The sequence below is a fragment of the Chlorocebus sabaeus genome, chromosome 6 (assembly GCF_047675955.1).
Source record: "Chlorocebus sabaeus isolate Y175 chromosome 6, mChlSab1.0.hap1, whole genome shotgun sequence".
Lineage (NCBI taxonomy): Eukaryota > Metazoa > Chordata > Mammalia > Primates > Cercopithecidae > Chlorocebus > Chlorocebus sabaeus.
In genome coordinates, this window is record NC_132909.1 from 14461813 (window position 1) to 14486014 (window position 24202).

At 50.4% G+C, this 24202-nt stretch overlaps 1 protein-coding gene across 2 annotated transcripts in view; it reads left to right on the plus strand.

The window, feature by feature from the left end:
• Window positions 1–16317, plus strand: part of CD177 (CD177 molecule) — a 29043-nt gene extending 12726 nt beyond the window's left edge. The window contains exons 1-9 of one of the 2 annotated variants that reach the window (XM_007997015.3): window positions 2429–6363; window positions 6451–6591; window positions 6806–6991; window positions 8369–8491; window positions 8702–8818; window positions 14248–14388; window positions 15123–15308; window positions 15425–15559; window positions 16117–16317. In XM_007997015.3, coding sequence (XP_007995206.3) covers window positions 6312–6363; window positions 6451–6591; window positions 6806–6991; window positions 8369–8491; window positions 8702–8818; window positions 14248–14388; window positions 15123–15308; window positions 15425–15559; window positions 16117–16313 — 1278 coding nt within the window. In that variant the 5' untranslated portion in view covers window positions 2429–6311 and the 3' untranslated portion in view covers window positions 16314–16317. Of the gene's footprint in view, window positions 1–2428; window positions 6364–6450; window positions 6592–6805; window positions 6992–8368; window positions 8492–8701; window positions 8819–14247; window positions 14389–15122; window positions 15309–15424; window positions 15560–16116 lie in introns of those variants that run through there. The other variant, XM_007997018.3, reaches the window with a different exon arrangement.
• The last annotated feature ends 7885 nt before the right edge of the window (window positions 16318–24202 follow it).

The window sequence follows — 24202 nt, forward strand, 5'->3', positions numbered from 1 at the left end:
CCCAGGGGGCAGAGGTTGCAGTGAGCAGAGATCATGCCACTACACTCCAGTCTGGGTAAGAGAGCGAAACTCCATCTAAAAAAAAGAGAGAGAGAAAAAAAGAATAATTATACCTTTTTTTTTTTTTTTTTTTTTTTTTTTTTTTTTTTTTTGCGATAGAGCCTGGCTCTGTCACTGAGGCTGGAGTGCAGTGGTGTAATCTTGGTTCACTGCTGCAACCTCCACCACCAGCTTCAAGTGATTCTCCTGCCTCAGGCTCCCAAGTAGCTGGGATTACAGTTGTGTGTCACCATGTCCAGTTAATTTTTATATTTTTAGTAGAGATGGGGTTTCACCATGTTGACCAGGCTGGTCTTGAACTCCTGACCTCAAGTGATCCTTCCAAAGTGCTGGGATTATAGGCCTGAGTCACCGTGCCCAGTCCCCTTAAGAATAATCTTAAGAAGGTTCTTGCTGAAGCACTTAGTGGTGAGAGTTACAATGTCTACTCCTTGTTTTTAAAATTTAAGAATATTTTAAAAGCATGCGTCGTGTGTGCATAAACAAATACAGTAAAATGTGAAGAGTGAGTGTAATCCAGTGAAGGGAATACTGTACTGTCCTTGCAGCTTTTCTGCAGCTTTGAAATTTTTTTTTCTTTTTTTTTTTTTGAGACGGAATCTTGCTCTGCCACCCAGGTTGGAGTGCAGTGGCATGATCTTGGCTCACTGCAACCTCTGCTTCTTGGGTTCAAGAGATTCTCCTGTCTCAGCCTCTGGAGTAGCTGGGAACTACAGGCGCCTGCCACTACACCAGGCTTATTTTTGTAATTTTTTTTTTGTTGTTGTTGAGACGGAGTCTCACTCTGTCACCCAGGCTAGAGTGCAGTGGCGCTGTCTTGGCTCACTGTAAGCTTTGCCTCCCGGGTTCACGCCATTCTCCTGCCTCGACCTCCCGAGTAGCTGGGACTACAGGGGCCCACCACCATGCCTGGCTAATTTTTTGTATTTTTTAGTAGAGACGGGTTTCACCGTGTTAGCCAGGATGGTCTCGATCCCCTGACCTCGTGATTTGCCCGCCTCAGCCTCCCAAAGTGCTGGGATTACAGGCGTGATCCATCGCGCCCGGCAGTTGTTTAGCTCCTCTAGGGCTCCGTCTCTTCACCAATAAAATTGGACGATTAATGGGATCTGTCTTTCTCAAAGAACTAAAAATAGAACTATCATTCGACCCAGCAATCCCACTCCTAGAAATCTACCCAAAGAACAAGAAATTGTTTTATCAAAAGATACCTGCACTTATATGTTTATGACAGCACTCTTCACAGCAGCAAAGCCATGGAATCCACTGAAATATCCATCACTGGTAGATTGGATAAAGAAAATGTGGTGCAGATACACCATGGGGTCCTATGCAGCCATAAAAATAAAATAAAATCATGCTCTTTGCAGCAACATGAATGCAGCTGGAGGACATAATCCTAAGTGAATTAATGCAGAAACAGAAACTCAAATACTGCATGTTCTCACTTTTAAGTGGGAGCTATACCTTAGATACTCATGGACATAAAAATGGTAATAATAGACATGGGCAACTCCAAAAGGCGGGAGGGAAGGAGGAAGCCAAGGGTTGAAAATCGACCTATTGGACGCTATGCTCACTATTTGAGTTTCGAGTTCAATAGAGGATCCAGCACGATGCAATATACTCATGTAATAAACCTGCAAATGGACCCCCTGAATACATAATTTTAAAAAATAAATTTTAAAAATAGGCGCTCTCTCACTGTTGTGGCCGTGCCTGAATGAGTGCTCAGACAACAGCCTGAAGCAGTCAGGGTTCATAGTGGTCACCCTGTTCATTGTTTGCTGAGAATATACTTTGAGTAGTACAAGGCTCTTAATATTTACCACAACCCATCGGGTGCAGTTGACCATGGTGTCGGTTTACAGAAGAGCACAAGGAAGTTCAGAGAGGAGAGTGAATGACCGGAGGTCACACAGACAGAAGCAGGAGAGTTGAGCCAAGCAGCCTGATCAGACCTTTCTGTTCCAGTCTCCTGTCACTCTGTGTCACCCTCCCTCTCACCCACTACAGTTCAGCCACCACCTGCTTGCTTTCTTTTCTTTTCTTTCTTTCTTTCTTTCTTTTCTTTTCTTTTTTCTTTTCTTTTCTTTTCTTTTCTTTCTTTCTTTCTTTTTCTTTCTTTCTTTCTTTCTTTCTTTCTTTCTTTCTTTCTTTCTTTCTTTCTTTCTTTCTTTCTTTCTCTTTCTTTCTTTTTCTTTCTCTTTCTTTCTTTCTTTTTCTTTCTTTTCTTTTCTTTCTTTCTCTTTCTTTCTCCTTCCTTCCATCCTTCCTTCCTTCCTTCCTTCCTTCCTCCCTTCCTCCCTCCCTCCCTCCCTCCCTCCCTCTTTCCCCTCTCCCTCCTTCCTCTCCCTCTCCCTTTCTCTCTTTCCTTTCTTCCTTCTTTTCTTTTCTTATCTCTTTTCTTTTCTTTTTTTTCTTTTGACAGGGTCTTGCTCCTTGCTGGCTAGAGTGCAGTGGTACGATTTCAGCTTACTGTAACCTTGATCTCCTGGACTCAGGTGATCCTCCCATCTCAGACTCCTGAGTAGCTGGGACTACAGGTGTGCACCACCACACCTGGCGGGTTTTTTTTTTTTTTTTTGAGATGGGGTTTTGCCATGTTGCCCAGGCTGGAGCGCAGTGGTACGATCTTGGCTCATTGCAACCTCTGACTCCCAGGTTCAAGTGATCCTCTCACCTCAGCCTCCTGAGTAGCTGGGACTACAGACACATGCCACCATGCCTCACTAATTTTTTGTATTTTTGGTAGAGATGGGGTTTCACCATGTTGTCTAGGCTGGTCTTGAGCTTCTGAGCTCAAGTGATCCACCTACCTCAGCCTCACAAAGTGCTGGGATTACAGGTGTGAGTCACCACACCCAGGCCTGGCATCTCTTTCTAATTCTTACCTAAACCAAGCTGGATCTCACCTCATGGCCTTTGCACCTGCTCCTCCCGTGCCTGGAATGCTCTTTCTGCATGTCCTTCCAGGGCTGGCTCTTTTTTTTTTTCCCATTCTGCTCACAGCTAAATGCCACCTCCTCAGGAAGGCCCTCACTGATTTCCTACTAGCCAAAGCAGCCAGTTCAGTTGTCTACTTTCACCTCACCAGGTTTTCACTCTCTACCCAGCACCCTGAACCACCTAATATTTTTCATGCTTCTGTGTTGGTTTAGAGTCTGCCCCTTCATAGGCTGTGAGCTTGACAAAAAGCAGCGGCCTCCTTCTTCTTTGCATCTCTGTATCCCCAGCCACTAGGATGGTGTCTGGCACATATTCCAGCCTCAGTAAACATTTGTTGATTAAAGCAAGACTTTCTTTAAAATTTAACTTTTATTTTAGTTCAGAAGTACGTGTGCAGGTTTGTTATTAATATATAGGCAAACTTGTGTCATGGAGGTTTGTTGTACAGATTATTTCATCCCTCAGGTATTAAGCCTAGTACCCAGTAGTTACTTTTCCTGATCTTCTCCCTCCTCCTCCTCCTCCCACCCTCCACCCTCTGATAGGCTTCAGTGTATGTTGTTCCCCTCTATGTGTCCACGTGTTCTCATCATTTAGCTTCCACTTATAAGTGAGGACATGTGGTATTTGGTTTTCTGTGGCTGTGTTAGTCAGAAAAGGACAATGGCCTCCAGCTCCATTCGTGTTCCTGCCAAGTATATTGTCTCATTCTTTTTTATGGCTGCATAGTATTCCATGGTGTATATGTACCACATTCTCTTTATCCAATCTGCCATTGATGGGCATTTCTATTGATTCCATGTCTTTGCTATTGTGAATAGTGGTGCAATGAACATACATATGCATGCATCTTTATAATAGAATGATTTATATTCCTTTGGGTATATACCCATTAATAAGATTGCTCGGTCAAGTGGTATTTCTGTTTTTAGGTCTTTGAGGAATTGCCACACTGTCTTCCACAATGGATGAACTAATATACACTTCCAGCAACAATGTCGAAGTGTTCCTTTTTCTCCCAGCATGTGTAACTTTTTGACTTTTTAATAATAGTCATTCTGACTGGTGTGAGGCTATATTTCATCGTGGTTTTGATTTGTATTTCTCTAACGATCAGTGACGTTGAGCTTTTTTTCATATGATTGTTGACCACATGTATGTTAAAGTAACACATTGAATTGAGTACCTATGACTCTGTTTGCCTCTTCGCCCACCCTTCCCTTCCCTCTTCCATCAGGGACACTGCTTTAGGCCATGCACAGTTCCAGGGCACCATCCACACAATGACAATGTGAATTGCTGGGGAGGGGGCAAGATTTCTAGGGTGCACAACTTGTACAAATGGAGTGAGGGCTCTGCTGTTGTCTTGCCCTTTTCATGCATTCATTCATTCAATAAATATTTATTGAGGCTGGGGCTTGGTGGCTCATGCTTCTACTTCCAGCACTTTGAGAGGCCAAGGAGGGAGGACAACCTGAGCCCAGGAGTTCAAGACCAGTCTGGGCAACATAGTGAGACCGTATCTCTGCAAAAAATACAAAAAATAGCCAGACATGGTGGTGTGCACCTGTAGTCCCAGGTACTGGGGAGGCTGAGATGGGAGGGTTATTTGAGTCCAGAAGATGGAGGCTGTAGCGAGCTGCAGTGAGCTACGATTGCACCACTGTATTCCAGCATAGGTGAAAGCAAGACTCTCTTTCTAAAAAAAAAAAAAATAAATTACTGGACATGTACTATATGCCACGTAGGTGGTGGAGACATAGCAGGAGATTTAACAAATACTTCCCTGTCTGTGTGGCAAATATTAAACTTGCAAAGACAAATAAAGATAAAATTTATAGAGATGTCAAAAATAAACATAATTGCAAGTCACATCCATTTCTCTTTCTCTGCTATTCCTGCCCTCGCCTTCCCTCTTCTGTTTCTCCTCTCTCCATCACAGACACCCCCAACATCCCTCTGCAGTCACTGACAGATAACCCTGGTTCCTTCCTGTCTTCCTCCTCCCCAGTGTGTTACAGCTGATTTGTACAGCCCTGGAAAGGCCAATGGTTAAATAGCTAGGGATTTCATCAGCCTGGTTGGTAAACTGTTGGTAGCTTAAAATCAGACATGCTATGAGTATTTACACCAGAGAAATAGGCCAACACTACGAGGCAGAATTTGTGGATATTGTTTTTCTGTAAGTTTTTCAGCACACCACTGCTCTGCCATTGGCTTCCAGCAAATAGATGTTGCATTTTTCAAATATATCCTAATTCTTTCATAGATATTCAGTCTACACTCCACCTCTGGCCAAGTCTTTCCTGATGGTAGGAAATTGGGGACTTTCCTGATGGTAGGAAATTGGGGACTATGTTGTACTGTGAGGGTAGAGAATAGAAGAGAAAGCATGAGAGAAAAGCATGAAAAGGAGAATCAAATGAAAAGCAATATGGGAAGGAAAGAGAAAGAACAGAGAAGTGGGAAGCCAGTGGAGGGTAGAAACTAAGCCGGAAGACAGGGGGACGAGCCGATGGCCACTGCACAGTGTCCCCAGAGGTAGTTGGGTCATTTCCCCGTCTGGGGTACAGACATGGCCAGGGAACCCATGAGAAATGAGGAAACTGCCTTCCCAAACTACTGGAGAACCAAGGTGGGGGTGGCGATCCACACAGCTGGCCTGAGGAGGAAAGAGGGCTGGGAGTCTGGACCAGGGGGACCCTAGGGTCAAGATGCCACAGTTTCTAATTGTGGAGGGCCTGGGGATTGGGACTCCTGGGTCTGAGGGAGGAGGGACTATGGTCCTGGACTCCTGGGTCTGAGGGAGGAGGGACTGAGGGCCTGGACTCCTGGGTCTGAGGGAGGAGGGACTGGGGGTCTGGACTCCTGGGTCTGAGGGAGGAGGGACTATGGTCCTGGACTCCTGGGTCTGAGGGAGGAGGGACTGGGGGCCTGGACTCCTGGGTCTGAGGGAGGAGGGGCTGGGGGTCTGGACCACTGGGTCTGAGGGAAGAGGAGCTGGGGGTCTGGACCACTGGGTCTGAACCCCTGGGTCTGAAGGAGGAGGGGCTGAGGGGCTGGGGGTCCTGGACCCTCCATGTGAGGGAGGATGGGCTGGGGGCCTGGACCCCAAGGTCTGAGGAAGAAAGGGGGCCCCTGATAGGCCGGTGGGGCAGTGGAGACTTGGGGTGGGGCCCAGGCCTCCATTTAGCAAGGCCCTCCCCTCCCCACCCTTTCCTGGGCTGGCTGCTTAAGGGCTGGTATAAAGGACTTGTTTCCTGGTGAAAAAGCAGAGAGAGATTACCAGCCACAGACGGGTCATGAGCCTGGTGTTACTGCTGGCCCTCCTGGGGGTCAGCTTCCCACTGCCAGGTGAGTGATGACCCTAGCCTAGAGGGGACTTCCCTGGAGGCCGGGCAAGGGAACCCTGCTGAGATGGATTTGCTCTTGCCACTCCAGGAGTGCAGGCGCTGCTCTGCCAGTTTGGGACAGGTCACGACGTGTGGAATGTGTCCGAGTTGCCCCTGCACTGGACCCCTAAGGAGATCAGCTGTGACAGCGGCTTGGGGTGCCAGGACACCTTGGTGCTCATTGAGAGCGGTGAGAAGGCCCTGGGGTGCAGAGACCCTGCCCTGTTCCCTCAGTCCCTCGATCCCTGTGCAGTGACTCGGGAGCCACCCCTCCTGGAGGAGCGACTCCTAGGGTCCCGGTGATCCCCTTTCCAGCCTCTCAGCCTACCCAATGTAGCAGCGTCTCCCTCCAGGACGCTGGAGGCCTGACCTCCATCCTCGCTTGCCTCCCTCTCTCCGTCCAGGACCCCAAGTGAGCATGGTGCTCTCCAAGGGCTGCACCGAGGCCAAGGACCAGGAGCCCCGCATCACTGAGCACCGGATGGGCCCCGGCCTCTCCATGCTCTCCTACACCTATGTGTGCCGCCACGAGGACTTCTGCAACAACCTAGTCACCACTGCCCCGCTTTGGACCCCGCAGCCCCCAGCAGGTGCCTGCCCGAGGATGGGAGGAGAGGGAGGGGCTATCAGGAGGGTTTCTGCTGAGCACAGAGGGGCTGTTATGGAGTCCCTCCCACCCTCGCTGGCTGTCCTGCCCCTCGCTGGCTCCATCCCTCCCCTGACTGCTCCCTGGCCACCGCCCCATCCTTCTCCCTTTCCATCCCTCTCCACTCAATCCTGATCCCTCCCACCCACCTCTGCCACCCAGGACTCCCCGCACCCCTCCTCTTCTAAGAGCAGACAGGACGGGTTTCTGATATGAAATCACCATTAACTGGGTCATCCTGCATTCATTTTTTTGTTTTTTTTTTAATTCTGTTGAGTTTGGTTCAAGAAGTTCTCCTGCAGGTTTTTTGCTATTTCCTCTTCCTAAGGGAGACTGAATTGACACTTTCCACTTTCCTTGTCTGGTGTTATAAAGAGTCTTGGGAGATGTTTGCACTTCTTTTATTGGAGTAGCTTGTGAACACAGAAGTCTGCTGTTCTTGGAGGTTTAGCAGCCCTTGCAGGTGAAGGCACTGGCTCGTTCCAGGGCATCCCCTCCTTCCCTTGACCAATGAGTCTGCTTCTGTGTCTCCCCTTAGAAGGCCAGATTTTGTTGAAAGGTTCAGACTTGACCATGTCTGAGTCTATATCAGGCCTCAGCAGGCCCCTCCTCCACCCCGCTTCCCCCCAAGAACTCTTTCTTTCTCCTTCCTTCCTTCCTTCCTTCTTTTCTTCCTCCCTCCCTTCCTTCCTTTCTTTTCTTTTTTTCCTTTCTTTCTTTCTTTTCTTTCTTTCTCTCTCTCTCTCTCTTGTCTTTCTGCTTTCTTTTCTTTCTTCTTTCTTTTTCTTTTTTTTTTTCATAGTCTCGCTGTGTTGACCAGGCTGGAGTGCAGCGGTGCAATCTCGGCTCACTGCAACCTCCGATTCCCGGGTTCAAGTGATTCTCCTTCGTCAACCTCCCAAGTATCTGGGACTAGAGGAGCCAGCCACCACGCCCAGCTAATTTTTGTATTTTTAGTAGAGACAGGGTTTTACTATGTTGGCCAGGCTGGTCTGAAACTCCTGACCTCGTGATCCGCCTGCCTCGGCCTCCCAAAGTGCTGGGATTACAGGCAAGACCCACCACGCCCAGCCAAGACCACTTTCTGTACCCAGTCCTGGTGCCTCTATCCAGACCTCCTGTTCTCTCTCCCTTCCTCTCTCATTGGTTACACTTCTTTATTTTCCCACATCTAGATCTCATGATAGGAGCTGTAGAAGGCCCCTTTGGGAAGACTGAGCAGGTTGACTCCTGAGGCCAGCAAAAGCGGGGTGCAGAGAAGGTACCTGATCAAATCCAGTGCCCTCTCAGTGCCCCCTCACTCTGTCTGTCACTTCCCTAGAGCCAGGATCCTTGAGGTGCCCAGTCTGCTTGTCTATGGAAGGCTGTCCGGAGGGGACAACAGAAGAGATGTGCCCCAAGGGGACCACGCACTGTTATAATGGCCTCCTCAGGCTCAAGGGAGGTAAGCCTGGGACATCGGGGTCCCTGAGGGGACTGAACGGGAAGGTCTGGGGACTGAGATCTTAGTCTCTGGGGAGTAAGGGTGAGGTGAGGCAAGGCATGAGAACCAGAGGAGGGTGGGCCTGGGCTTCCTGGAGCTATGCCTGCCTCTGAGGGTTGAGTGGTCCTCAAGGCAGCATCACTGACTCTCCCTCGCTCCTCCTTTCTGCAGGAGGCATCTTCTCCAATCTGAGAGTCCAGGGATGCATGCCTCAGCCAGATTGCAACTTGCTCAATGGGACACAGGAAATTGGGCCCGTGCGCATGACTGAGAACTGCAATACAAAAGGTGAGTCCTGCCCCTAGGCTGTGCCCTGCACTGCAGCCTCAGGGCATGATGACACATGGGGCATCCAGAGCCATCACACCAGAGCCAGTAGGAGGAAGGTCAAGGGTGCAGGGTGGGCTGCTTGGCATGAGACTTTAGGCAACAGTGAGTGCTGGGGCCCCTGCTGGCTCTCATGCTGCTGAGAGTGACTGGTTGCTTCAATTTCTCTGTCTCCACACCCCTGGCCTTCCGTAACCCTAGGTCTCCCACTTCCCTAGGCCACTGTAGCCTCTCTGCCACCCTCACCAGCCCTGGTCCTGCCCATGGTGCTGGAGTGCCCCAGCAGCCCTGCCTGCACAGGAGAGAACATCAGAGAGAAAGTCAAGGGCACTTCAGGTGTGACAGAGAAAGCAAGAGTTAAACGAGGACACTGAGAGGGTCCCCCCTTCCCCATTTGGGTACTGCCATGGAAGAGAGTGCCAGGGAATGTCTCCATAAGAAGGGCTCCAAGGCAACAGGAAGCCATGCTGGGGAGGTGGGGGTCTTATAGGAATCCCAGCTTCCCTCCTAGGAGCAAAGTCTTTCCCTACCCGTGCCTCTGTTTCCTTGTCTGCCCCCATCAAGCTACCCCTTAGAGTTTAGAAGAGGGAGTTGTGTGAGTTCCGCACACCTTCCTCTGTGTATTTGGCTGTTTCTCCCTGGCTAGGCTGGGAGCCCGAGGCCAGGGACTTGGTATCACCGGCACCAGGGTTTCCAGCCTTGGGTAGCTCAGGAGCCGGCTCAGGAAGGGTACCAGGAGGTGTTTGCTGAAGTGAGGACATGCAAAGCCCGCTAATGAGTCAGACCCTGTTTTTACCTGAAGGGCCTCCAGGACTAGGAGGGGGAGGTGCCACAGACACAGATGGTCACAGCTTGAGGTGATCAGGGCTGTTGCAAATGGGGATGTGGGGCCTGGGGCAGCTCAGAGGAGGAAGATACTGATGTTGTTGGGGTAGAGAGTAAGGAGGGCTTTACAGAGGAGGTGGCCTGTGAACTGTGTGTTAAAGATGACCTACAGCTTATTGGTAGAAGAGGAAGAGGACATTGGTGGCAGAGGGAACAGTGTGTAGCAGCTGCATAGGCCTGGAGGTGGGAGTGAGCCTGCAGTTTTCAAGAAGAGTCCATCACTCCACCTGAGAAGGACTCATCAAGATGAGGGGGCATAGCTGGGATTGGGGGTGATTAGAAGTTTTCCAGGTGGACAAGGTGGGTGTGGGGTCGAGGAGGGAGCTGCTCCAAGCCAAAGGCACAGCAGGTGTGAGGCTGAGGAGGAAATGACTTGGCATGCCTTGAAATGGATACTGGTGGGGGAGGGAGAGGTCAGTGGGAACCTGGTGGTCGCTCAAGTACCTGAAAAGCCAGACTCAGGGGTGGACCGTCTCCTGAAGGCAGGGGAGCCATGGAAGGGGAGCAGGGAGGGGCAGGGTCTGAGCCATTTATCTTTCCTTTTGACTGATGCTGGTGGTAAGGGTCTGGCCCTGGTCTCTGGAACCAGGTGACACTGATAATCCAGAAGGTATTTCAGAAACAATCAGATGCAACACATGCCACACACACAGCCCACAATAAGCAAAGCAGACACCAATGCATCACACCATGCCACATGCACACCACACATCACATGCCACACACACATCACATGCCACACACACATCACATGCCACACACACATCACATGCCACACACACACATCACATACCACACACACACACATCACATGCCACACACACACACATCACATGCCACACACACACATCACATACCACACACACACACATCACATACCACACACACACCACACATCACATGCCACACACACACACATCACATACCACACACACACCACACATCACATGCCACACACACACACATCACATACCACACACACACACATCACATGCCACACACACACACATCACATACCACACACACACATCACATGCCACACACACACACATCACATACCACACACACACATCACATACCACACACACACACATCACATGCCACACACACACATCACATGCCACACACACACCACACATCACATACCACACACACACACATCACATGCCACACACACACACATCACATGCCACACACACACCACACATCACATGCCACACACACACACATCACATACCACACACACACATCACATGCCACACATACACACATCACATGCCACACACACACATCACATGCCACACACACACATCACATGCCACACATACACCACACATCACATGCCACACACACACATCACATACCACACACACATCACATGCCACACACACACCACACATCACATGCCACACACACACATCACATGCCACACACCACACATCACATGCCACACACACACATCACATACCACACACACATCACATGCCACACACACACATCACATGCCACACACACACATCACATACCACACACACACATCACATGCCACACACACACCACACATCACATGCCACACACACACCACACATCACATGCCACACACACATCACATACCACACACACATCACATGCCACACACACACCACATGCCACACACACACATCACATACCACACACACATCACATGCCACACACACACATCACATGCCACACACACACATCACATGCCACACACACACCACACATCACATACCACACACACACCACACATCACATACCACACACACACCACACATCACATACCACACACACACTCCCCCATACCCCTGACATACCACATATGAAACACAACTCACAGAGCATACGATATGCACAACACACACAAATGCATCACACAATTGCACAATTACTATGTGTATGCCACATACACACTACATGTTAGGCACCACACACAATCCCTCTCAACATATTGGACATGCAACACATACCATACACAACACACCTGGTATGTCACGCACACCACATGCAAACAAAACGCAGATACACAGAACACACACCACACCAAACACACAAAACACATACCACATACATCACACACAGTATGTCTACACATGCATGCATCACACAAACATACCATGAACACACCACACACCCACACACATGTACTACACACACATACCACACACCCCTGCACACATCATGCATGCACCCCCACACCCTATGCACACACACTACACAAACACACACCACATGCAAACAAAACACAGATACACAGAACTCACACCATGCCAAACACAAAAACACATAGCACATACATCACACACGGTATGTCTGCACATGCATGCACCACACAAAAATACCATGAACACACCACACACCCCATACAACCACACCCCCCACATGTATACCACACACTCTCACACAGCACACACATCTGCAGACATCACGCATGCACCCTCACACCCCGAGCGCACACACCACACAAACACACACACACCACATAAAACACAGCTATTACGTACAAATCGGTGCTGTTAATAGAGATTCATATTCTCCTTTCAGCACTGGAGCCAGATCTTGGAGGCTGTTTGGCCTTCCCTGGTGAAGTGCAGTTCAGCAGCTTAGCAGACAGTGAGCATCACAAGACCAGGCATCAGAAACTGGGGGAACAACAAGATGCTGGGGACCAAGTGTGGGAGAGAAGAGGCTCCAGGGTGTTAGAACCACTTATAAGAAGCCACAGCAGTGGGAGGGCTGGGTGCAAGGACACAGGTTACTAAAAGGGGCCATGGCAGCAGCCCCTTGTGAAGAACCAAGAAGCCCTGGGCAGATAAGGCCCTGGCTGCCCCTAAAGGAGCTGGGCAGTGGTCCCAGTGAGAGAGCAGGGAAGAGCCCACTTCTGAATCAGGGACATGTGGATCCCAGGCCCATGTTTTGATCACATGAGGATCAAAAGTCTCCATATCTCATGGAACCTCTTTCCCTGGATGTGGGGAAGAGGAGGGGATGGTTGCAGACAGGGGGCGGAAGCAGATGCAAAGGCCTTGAGGTGGGTGAGTGCCTGCCAGAAGCACCTGTGCAGAGCAGAGTGATGGAGGGAGCGGAGTAGGACACCTGCATGGAGCGGGGAGGTGGCCGCATCTTATCAGGCCTCCCGGGCCATTGGAAGGGCTTAGAATTTTATTCTCCAGAATGGGGAACTCCTGGAGTCTTCGGAGCAGAGGAGTGACATGAACTGACTTAAGTTTACCCAGCCTCCCTCTGCCTGGTGGGCGGAGAATGCAGCAAGGGGAAGAGTGGCAGGCAGGCACAGGGAGGGCCCCGGGAGTCAGGTGGGAGCCAAGGGGGGGTTGGCCTGGGTGGAAGCAGCAGAGGTGGTGACGTGAGGTTGGGTTTTGAAGATTTTCTGCAGCTCAAGCCAGTAGAATTTCTTGAGGAACACAACGTGGGAGAGAAAGGGAGTGGTCAAGGACAACACCAACCTTTTCAGCTAGGCCGGCAGAGATGAGCCACCACAGGTATAAGTAGGGGAGATGGGAGTGGGGAGAGAAGGGTGGGAGAAGAGAGCAGGAGCCATGATTTTGATTTTGTCATCTGTGAAGCATGCAAATGAGCAGCCCTCCGGGGTGGCATCCGTTCTGCAGGTCGCATGTGTTGGTGGAAGCTGGGGGCTCAGTCTAAGAGTCCCTGCATCATGGGACAGATGCCCCCTGCTCTGTGATGGCCATGAGGGAAGGCCGGGGGTTCTGGTTTCACACTAGAGCCTTGAGGGCCTCGGGGCCAAGGTAGCCGAGGATGGTCATCAGTACCTGTCTCCATCCTACCCTCAACCCCGACCCTGAGGGTCCAGAGTCCCTGGGATCCCAGCCTACCTCTGCTGCTCACAAGCTGTGTGGCACAGGCGGCTACTGAGCAATCCTGCCTGTTTCCCTTGTTGCAAATGAGGGTGCTGATTGTGACCACCCCACCTACTGTTGGGGTGCTGTGGGGAAACGAGGCATCCCAGATAAGCTGAGCTCCCTGGGACCTTAGATAGGTGGATCTGTGGGAAGCAGTGACGTCAGCTGGGTGCAGAGGCAGTGCTCAGCCCACCCTGGCCCTCCGCATCTTTTGTTTGGAACATAGGGCTTTGCAACTGAAAGGTATGAGAAAGGTCTCAGGCTGTCTTCCTTATTATTGAAGTGAGGACCTTAAAGTTCAGGTGGGGAAGCAGAGATGGGCAGAGGATAAGGAAGAGCTTCCATTGCTCTCACAGCTGAAGCAAGGAACGACCATTCCCACAGGGCTGTGAGAGGACGTCTCTGCGGATGTTCAAGTAGAAACGGGGAACAATGAGGGCGGGGTTTGGACTTCCAAGTCCTTTCTGAATCCGTGGTTGAGGGACTCCGTGGCCTGGTCACCTGGAGTGTGACTTAAGAGCAAGATCACCTTCCCTAGCTGAGGACCTGGAGGGACAGACATGGTTGGTTCCTGGCTTACAGAGACCCTGGGTTTCCTCTCCCCAGATTTTCTGACCTGTCATCGGGGGAACTCTTTGCAGAAGCAGGAAAACTTGACTCAAGTACCCATTGGATGGACCATGTCTAATACTGTGATATGCGAGGCGGGCCAGGTGTGTCAGGAGACGCTGCTGCTCATAGATGTAGGTGCGTGGACTGAGGTAGAAGACAAACACTTGTCCCAGGTCCCTGGCAGCTCCCTCCACCCCACTGGATTCTTTCCCCTGAATTTCCTGCTCTGTTTCTTCCACATCTGCAATTTTCAATTCAACTATTCTTCTCTCTGGATCTTGGGTTCCCCTTATGAAAACTGGGGGTGAAGCAGTGGGAATGACGGTGTCTACCTTTCTGGGTAGGGGTGACGATGTATGCGGTAATCCCTGCCCAGGGCGGAGAACCGTGCCAACACTGAGGAATCTCAGTGGCTTCATACAGGCTGGAAATGTTTATCCAGCATCTGTCTTAGGCGCTGCAGATCCAATCCCATTTGTATTCCTGCAGCTTTATATACCTTGAGAAACAGGAAACAAACAAAAAGCAGCGAAGTATAGGGATGGAGATCCCAGCTCTGGAGAGAAATCTGGCAAGGAAAAGGAGATAGGAAAAGTGAGGTGAAGGCTACAACATTAAGCTGAGTGTTCAGGGGAGACTCATGGAGAAGGTGACGTTTGAGTGAGAACTGGGAGGAGGCAGAGCTTCGGGGAGGACCCAGGCCCTGGCCTCCGTCTTTGCCCCATGCTAAACATGACCCATGCAGTTGTGATCAGGGCATTCACCCTCTGCCTGAGGGGTATTGTGGAGGGCAGGGAGTCCAGTTCTGGAGCCCCTGTTGCCCTGGGAGCTGTCCAGTCCCCCAGCCCAGCTTTTCCTCTCACCCTTAGGACTCACATCGACCCTGGTGTGGAGCAAAGGCTGCAGCGCTGTTGGGGCTCAAAATTCCCAGAAGACCTCCATCCACTCAGCCCCTCCTGGGGTGCTCGTGGCCTCCTATGCCCACTTCTGCTCCTCAGACCTGTGCAATGGTGCCAGCAGCAGCAGCGTCCTGCTGAACTCCCTCCCTCCTCAAGGTATGGGATCCAGGGCCATGGAGAAATGAGGCCCAGACCCACAGACACTCTGGTCCAAGGTGGGCGGCTGCTCTGAGCACAAAGTCACGTACCCCCACCTTCCCTCTGCTCCCCAGGTGCCCCTGAGCCAGGAGACCAGCAGTGTCTTACCTGTGTGCAGCCCTTTGGAACCTGCTCAAGTGACTCCCCAGTAAAGACCTGCCCCAGGGGCACCACTCATTGTTATGACGGGTACATTAGTCTCTCAGGAGGTGAGTGCTGCAAGCAGGGCCCCAAGGATGAAGGTGCTGGTGTCCTGGGCTCCTGGGACTGCGGGAGGAGGAAGCTGGGGCTCTGGGCTCTTGGGTTTCAGGGAGGAGGGGCTGGGCCTGGGCTCCTGGGTTTGAGGGAGGAGGGGGTGGGTGCCTGGGCTCCTGGGTCTGAGGGAGGAGGGACCCAGGGCCTGGGCTCCTGGGTCTGAGGGAGGAGAGGATGGGGGCTTGGGCTCCTGGGTCTGAGGGAGGAGGGACTCGGGGCCTGGGCTCCTGGGTCTGAGGGAAGAGGTGATGGGGGCCTGGGCTCCTGGGTCTGAGGGAGGAGGGGCTGGGGGTCTGGGCTCCTGGGTTTGAGAGAGGAGGGGTGCGGGTCCTGTACTCCTAGGTCTAAGGGAGGATGGCCTAGGGGTCTAGGCTCCTTGATATGAGGAGGGAGGACTGGGGGCCTGGACTCCTGGGTCTGAGGGAGAAGGGACTGGGGCCTGGACTCCTGGGTTCACGAATTTGGCTGTGCTGTACTTTGTGTCCTTTCTGACTTGGTCTTCTCTCTCTAGGTGGGGTAACCACCACAATGGGCATTCAGGGCTGTGTGGCCCAACCTTCCAGCTCCTTGTTGAAACACACCAGACAAATCGGGATCTTCTCTGTGCGTGAGAGAGGTGGGGCTGGGAGCCTGGAGTCTCTCACTTGGGGGGTAGGGCTGGCACTGGCCCTGGCGCTGTGGTGGGGGGCTCTTTGCCCTTCCTGCTAACTCCATTTCCCCCACGATTCTTCACCCCTGCTGACCACCACACTCAACCATCCCTCTGACCTCGTAACCTAATGGCCTTGGACACCAAATTCTTTTCCCATCCTGTCCATGAATTATCTTCCCCACACACAATCATTCATGTCTACTCACCTAATGGCGACACTGGGGAGAGCCTGGAGCAGCTGGACTTGCCCTATGGGAGAGGGGACGTTGGAGGAGTGGCTGCATGTATCTGAATAATAAAGACCTTGTCCTTTCTCCAGTGCTGAAGTTTCTCCATGTGAGGGGACAGCAGGACACTCAGGGATCTAGTGTAGGGGAGGAGAGGAACGTAATGAAAAAATGATCATCCAAAGCCTGCCCTTTATTGGTCTGGTTCACGTCTCCAAACCAGCTTGGATGGTAGCAGAGACTTCAGGGTGCTCCACCCAAAAGTATTGGGGCATCACCATTACCTGGAGGGGAAGATGCACTGAGACGTATGAGGCTTCCAGCCTAGCAGCCAGGGTCCTCGCACAAACAGGTGGCTCGTCCCACCTGAGCAACTGCAGGAGAGGTTAGTATAGTCGTCCATTGCTTAATGACAGGGATATGTCTTGAGAAATGTGTCGTTAGGTGATTTTATCGCCATAGGAACATTGTAGAGAGCGCTTACAAAAACCCAGATGGTACAGCCCAACACACACCCAGGATGGGTGGTAGAGTTGACTGCCCCTCAGGTACAAGCCTGCAGTGCATGTTATGGTGTGAATACTGCAGGCAATTGTAACACCACGACAAGTATTTGTGTATCTATACACATCTAAACGTAGAAAAGGGACAGCATAAATACAATATTGTCATCTCAGGAGACCACCGTTCTATACACAATTCGTCACTGACCCAAACGTTGCTATGTAGCATCTGCCTATCATGGGATAATTGACATAAGGGCTTGAGAGAACTCCAGAAGAAAATGGGTTAGCATTTTCCCAGAGCTGTTACCGTTGGGTCTTTCTTACCACCATCGCCCAATAAGGGCGAGGAGAGGAGCCACTGCTGGAATCTGCAGAGAAGAGAGAGAGAGACACATACACAGACAGAAATAGAGAGCTGGAGAGAGAGCCAGAGACAGAGAGAGAGAGAGATTCAGAGAGGGTTGCCTAACAGGAGCTCCCACCTCAGGCTGAAAAACGCATCCAGCCCACAATGATACTGGGGAGGGAGGTGGGGAACTAAAATTCCAAACTGATGTCCTCATTCTGGTCTGCAGTTTAGGTTCCCCATTGACTGAACCCCCTAGAGGCTGGAAGCAGGAGACTCCACTGATTCAGCCCCCATAGATCTACCATTCACAGTAGAGAACAGAGAAGAGGGGAGGGAAGAGAAGAGAGTGAAGCTGGAGAAGGAAACAGAACATGTCTAGTACCATTCACTCCCTTGCCTCTACGGCATCCACCCTTTCCCTTTGCCCAGATGTAAATCAGAGTCCAAGCCGGGCGCGGTGGCTTGCACCTGTAATGTCAGCACTTTGGGAAGCCGAGGTGGGAGGATCACTTGAGCCCAGGAGTTTGAAACCAGCCTGGGCAACATAGTGAAACCACTTCTCTACAAAAAATACAAAAAATTTACCTGTTGTGGTGGTGCACGTCTGTGGTCCCAGCTACTCAGAAGGCTGAGGGAGGAGGATCATCTGAGTCCAGGAGGTCAAGGGTGCAGTAAGCCAAGACTGTGCAACTGTCAACTCCAGCCTGGGTGACAGAGTGAGATCCTGTCTCAAGGGGGAAAAAAAAAATCAGAGTCCTCCTTGCAGATGACACACAATTCCAGTCCTTTTCTCTGTCACAGTAACAGTGTGTGTGATGATGACAATGATGCCCTCCTCCCATTATGCTGGGCACCAGTTCTTCACCCACAATGAGAGGAAGATGGGGAGGAGATGGCTTCCAACACAGCTGCTGAGGTCCTGGGGACGGGGCTGCTGGTGCTCAGAGCTGCTTTCTTCTAGTACATTCCACATTGTTTTCCCACCTCCAAAACCTCCTTTGGATGTTATTTGTTACCTGCAATGTAACCCAAATCTTGGTTCTTATGGAGAGTTAGTCTTGGATGGCCTTGTCTTTAGTGAGTTTCTATAGTTTTCCATGGAACAGGGCCCTGGCCAAGGAAATGTTACCCCCATGAGTTGCCTGCCTTCGAAAATAGCCTCCTTGTCCCAGCCACCTGACCTCCCTCTGTAATCAGATGCCGTTCCCCCGACTGCAGAGAGACCTCTCCTTTGCCTGCTGTTTTGGCAGCACTAGGGGCACAGGATGGCTGGAGGGCTGTCATGGCTTCCCACAGATCAGAACTAGGAAGAGATTCCTCATCCACAGCAGCCCAGGGCCATGGGGACAAGGAGCAAGCATTCTCTCAGTGGGCTGGCAGATGCAATCATGGGAGGGACCCGCCCTTATTCTTCCTGTCTTTCCTGGATCTTTGCATCTGTCTTTTCTCTGTCTTTTCTCCCCCTCCCAGCCCTTCACCATTTGTAGATACATTAAGAAAACAGGCACCTGCGGGGAAGCCCTAGCCAGGACTGAATCAGCTGGCATCTGGACTTTGGACTTTCCAGCCTCCAGAACTGTGATAAATAGATTTCTACTGTTTAAGTCACCAAGGCAACAGTGTTTGTTATAACAGCCCAAGCCCAGGAATATACCATCTGACCCTTGTTTTGAATGAAACTCTTCAGTTTCTTCATTAACTTAGCTGGCAGCTCTTGTCTGCAGCAGCACCAGAGGCCCCAAGAAAAGAGCTCCAGCAGGGCCTCAACCTTCAAGGATCCCATGGGGCCTCCTTGATGTCAGGACCTGGATGTCAGGTGAGGCTTCAGTGATACAACCAAAATGTGAAATCGTGTTTTTACTACTTACACTGGCGAGCACATGCCAACCTCGACACAACAGATACAGACTCTAGAAAGCCCAGACAGAAAGGAGAGGAGGGACCTGTTAGCTTTTTCGGGTCCAGGGTGTTATCTGACAGGTGTCCAGCAGGGAGCTTTAATGGATGTGTTTAAAGCAAGCAAACACTGGGGCATGGAGATCACGCTGTGACTGAAAGGTGGTCACTTTAAATTTGAGGGCAAATGTCAGAACTGTCAGTTGAAAGGAAGCAGCTGGAGAGAGGGGAGCCCAGCACACTAAGCAGGAGAGATGCCTCCAAGATTTTATGTCTGGCCACCAGATGGAGTCATTTGGACTGGGTACAGTATTTAAGACTCTGTCATGGTGACCAAGTTCTGCCTCTGAGATGAGGAAATTAAATGTACACTTTTAAAAACGCATGTCGAGGCAACATGAAATTATGAGCCCTATGACACCCAGGGACTCCAACAGGGTGTGGTGCTGTGTTCCAGAGTCAGGGTCCTGGATTCTGGTCCCCTGACAGTGAGAAATGAAGATGACCTGTCTCTGCTCCCCCTCTGCTCCCCTGAAACTGATCTTTTCACCCCGCATCTCCCTGTTCTGTTCCCAAACCCCCTTCAGTGCTCATCCCGAGACATCACTCCCCATATCCCAAAACACATCACCCCCACGGCACGCACAGTGTAGCCCAAAGCACACAAACACAAACTTACAGATAGTGACAAAAATCTGTGTTTGGGACATGTGATGGGGAAACAGGGAGGACAGTGAACTCACAGCCACAGAGCCTGGGACTCGAGGGGCTGGAACATGATGGAGCTGTAACATAACATGTGTGAGCTCATGTGAAATGTGAAGATTCACGAGGAATAAAACGCAGCCTGGTCTGGGGGGCCACCGCTGTACACACTTCCATCCCTGTCCACCAGAGGGCGGCAGAGTTCCTACTGGCCTGTGGCCTCCCGAATAGCTGTTGAGCTTTCTCAGCAGGGCCCACAGCCCAGCAGGGTCACCTCTGCACCCTCCAAGCTCTCCACACAGACTCTGTCAGCTCCTCCCTGCAGCCAGGCGGCCGCCCACCTGAGACTGCTCCCTCTGCAGGCAGCCCCCCACACGCCCTCCTTCCTGGGGCTCACCCAAAAGGGCATCTCCCAGGGTGGCCATGGTGCATGTCATGCCACACTGGGTACTTTTTCCTTGTGACTTCCTTTCAACTTCATCAACTCCTTCTGTGACTGCTCTCTAAATACCTGCACCTGCTTTTCTGTCCTGTTTTCTGGGGCATCCCAGGCTGAGCCCAGTGCTGACAGAACAGCGGCTGCCTGAGTGCCCATGGCATCCCCAGGAATCAGCCAGGCACCCTGTGACCTGCCGTCTACACTGGGGGGCTCAGAGAGCATGTGACAGTCCTGCTGGTCCTGAATCTGGCTAAATCAAGCTGCCAGGTGAAGCCAAGCCTCCCCTGGGTCAGGCTACAGGGAAATGGGCAGAGAGGGAGCCTCAGGCCAGATCTCTGTATGTCCAGAAGTAGAATTGCTGGATCAAGTAGTAATTCTTTAATTTTTTTGAGAAACTGCCATACCATTTTCCACAGCAGCTATAACATTTCCCATTCCCATCAGCAATGCACTAGAGCTCCAATTTTTCCACCTACTTGAAAACACTTGTGGTTTCATGCTATTCTTGTTGTTTTTTATTAAAGTCATTTTAATGTGTGTGAGGTGGTGTATTACTGTGGTTTTGATTTGCATATCTGTAAGTATTAGTGATGTTGAGAATCCTTGCATGTCCTCATTGGCCATGTGTGCATCTTCCTTGGAGAAGTATTTTAGTCTTTTGTCCCCTTTTAAAGTTGGGTTTTGGATTTTTGCTGTGTTTGTTTTATAGTAGTTCGAGTCAAGTACAAATTGTGAGGTCCTGTTCCAGCCAATGGAAGCTGGACACAGCAGTAGGGTGGATGCGTCAGGTTATAAATGACCCTGTCTCCTTTGTTCGTGTGTGCGTTCATGGCAAGACTTCTAGCAAGCGGCACCCTTTCTGCAGAAAGTAACCTTTCTGAGAGATCCTCTGTCTCAGTGTTGATCTTTATGACACCGAGCACCCACTCCCAACAATTTGGAGGCCCCAGCGAGATTAACATTCGCCTCTGGGACAGTCTTTGGCCCTCTCTCATGGGAAGCCGCTCTGCCGCCCTTGGTGGCCGCCCCAGGAGGACAGCCGGGACCTGCCCGGTGCGAGGGATATCCTTGGATTCTCAGCAACGCAGGGAAAGAGAGAGGCTTGTGGGACCAAGGTAACCAAGCGACTCCGTGCATGGGCTAAGGTAGGAAGAGCCACAAGAGGGCGGCAAAGTACTTCCTTGGTGGTCAGCTTTCGGGAGGCTGAATGTGTATGCTCTATTATCAGCCTGTTGCTGTGTCCAGGCAGTGTGTGGACACAAACGCGAAGAGTGTAAGGAACCTCCAAACGGGAAAGGGAGGAAGGTTAACCTCCCTGGGAAAGAGAATCGGTGAAACACCTCTGGCGTGACAGATTAAGCCTTTAGCAAGCCTTTAAGGGCGGGACACACGAGACATCCCCCGTATCTGGGGGTTCAGCCTTCAGGGGAAAGGAATAGGCAAAACATCCCTAGCATGAGGGATTGGACCTATTTGGGATTCAACATGGGAAATGCTTCTAGTAGGACTGGGACAGGAAGTAGACCACGCAACAAGGGAGGGGAGAGTGACCAAATTCCTCCTGATAGTCCCTTAGGACTCAAGCTAAAATATTGGAAAGAGGATGAGCAGACTAAACATAAGAGAAAACAACAGATGATTAAATATTGCTGCTTCCTCTGGACCCAAGAGCCAGTCTTAAAACCTGCCATTTTCTGGCCAAAATTTGGTTCAGATCAGGTTTGAGTCTGTCAACTTTTAATAATGTAAGTTAACAACCAAAGCCCCGTGTCCCCAGAAAAAAATGGATTATCCCCTATGCTAGCAGCAAGGGCCTGCCCTTCTTTACCCCTTAAATGACTTAAAGAAAGTAACAGACAGAAACAAAAGGCCTGAGGGCAGTCAGAGCGATCCTTTAAATTATCGTCCCGTGTTTCTGAAACCCAATACGCCGCCGCAGCCCGCTGAGCTGCCGCCTCCTCCTCCTCCTCCTCAGGCGGAAGTCCCGCCTCCTCCTCCTCCTCAGGCAGAAGTTCTGCCTCCCCCTACTCCTCGGGAGGAAGTCCCACCTCCCCCTCCTCAGGCGGAACTCACGCCTCCTATTCACACTCCAGGGATCACTGTGAACTCGAAGGCATCTGGCCCCGAGAAATTATTGCCTCAGGGGCTTAATCATCCCCGTTGTCCATTTAAATGTCCTTCCTCAAAAAGAAGTCTCCAAAAAGAGATAGAACAATGTAAAAGGGACATTCAGAATCTTCCTTTTCCTTGCATTCCCAAAGAACCGACTTCCCAGCTCTTCCCTCTAAAACAAAGTTCCACAAGGAGGGGGCACAATTGGCTTTATAAATGCTCCCTCAACTGCCTCTGAGGTCCGAGGCCTGAAGAGGGAGCTCAAGCCCCTGCTAAGTGATCCAAAAGGCGTGGCAGAACAGATCGACCAGTTTTTAGGTCCCCAGTTGTATACCTGGACGGAGTTAATGTCGATCCTAGGTATCCTCTTCTCAAAAGAGAAGTGAAACATAATCCACAGAGCCACTATGGCAGCTTGGGAACGTGATCACCCTGCTGGCCAGGATAATCCAGCAGCAAATACTAAATTTCCCGCTCAAGACCCACAGTGGGATAATAATGATGAAACCCACCAAGACCATATACAAATTTACAAGAATTAATTGTTAAAGGGATTAAAGAATCAGCACCCTGACCTCAAAATCTCACTAAGGCCTTTGATGTACAACAAAAGAAAGACGAAAGCCCCATGCAATTTCTAATTTCTAAGTATGCTAATTTCGATCTAGATGGCCCCCTAGGACAATGGATGCTGAAATTGCATTTTGTCACAAATAGCCTAATATAGCAAAGAGGTTACAAAAAAATGAAAAGAGGGAAAAATCGGTCAATCAAAGAGCTTCTAGAGGAAGCACAGAAAGTATATGTCAGGAGAGACGAAGAAAAGCAAAAGCAAAAGGCAAAAATATTTTGGCAAAATTTAACAGGGCAAACAGTCCCAGAGCAAAATTTCAGCCGGCACCCTGGCAGCTGGGGATGTAAAACGGCAGAAGACAGAATCGAGATTGAAGGGAAAACAGTCATAGCAAGTGTTGTAAAGGGTGTAAACATAAGAGAGAAGAAAAAGAACAGACAGGGAAGTTCCGGAATAGGGAGAAAAGGAGGGCAAGACAGATGTTACAACTGTGGAAAGTTAGGCCACTTTAAGAGAGGATGCCCTAAGCGACAGACTACAGGGGGAGCTCCTCCACTCATTCCTGCCTTTAAAGAGGAGGAATGGGGGGAATGGGGGTCAGGGGCTCTTTCTTTTCTATCTCGAGTCCCACCAGGAGTCCTTGATAAATTTAAAGGTGGGACCTAAGGATGAGTCAATTACTTTCTTAGTCGACTCAGGCATGACTTGCTCCTCCCTATGTGTTCCACCAACAGGGTTAACATATTCTTCAGAGGAGTAGTTAGTCTCTGGAGTAAAGGGAGAAGGATTTAAAGAAAAGATTTTAGAAGGTGCCAAGGTAAAGTATAAAGCCTGGTCAACTAACATTCAATTCCTATTAATTCCTAAAGCAGAAACTAATCTACTTTGGAGAGATTTAATGTTAAAATTAGGTATTGGTCTACAGGTTAGCCCAAGAGGGTTCTTAACCTCACTAAATTTGCTAACTACAGCAAATAAGCTGAAAATTCCCACTGGTGGCTGATCAAAAGAAGGAAACTGAAGGAGGTTACAGATTCCCCCAATCCAAATAAAATTGAAGACTCTAGGGAGAGATTGTAAGGAATAAACAGTATCCTATCTTCTTGGAAGGGCAGATAGGGTTGAAGCCTGTAATAG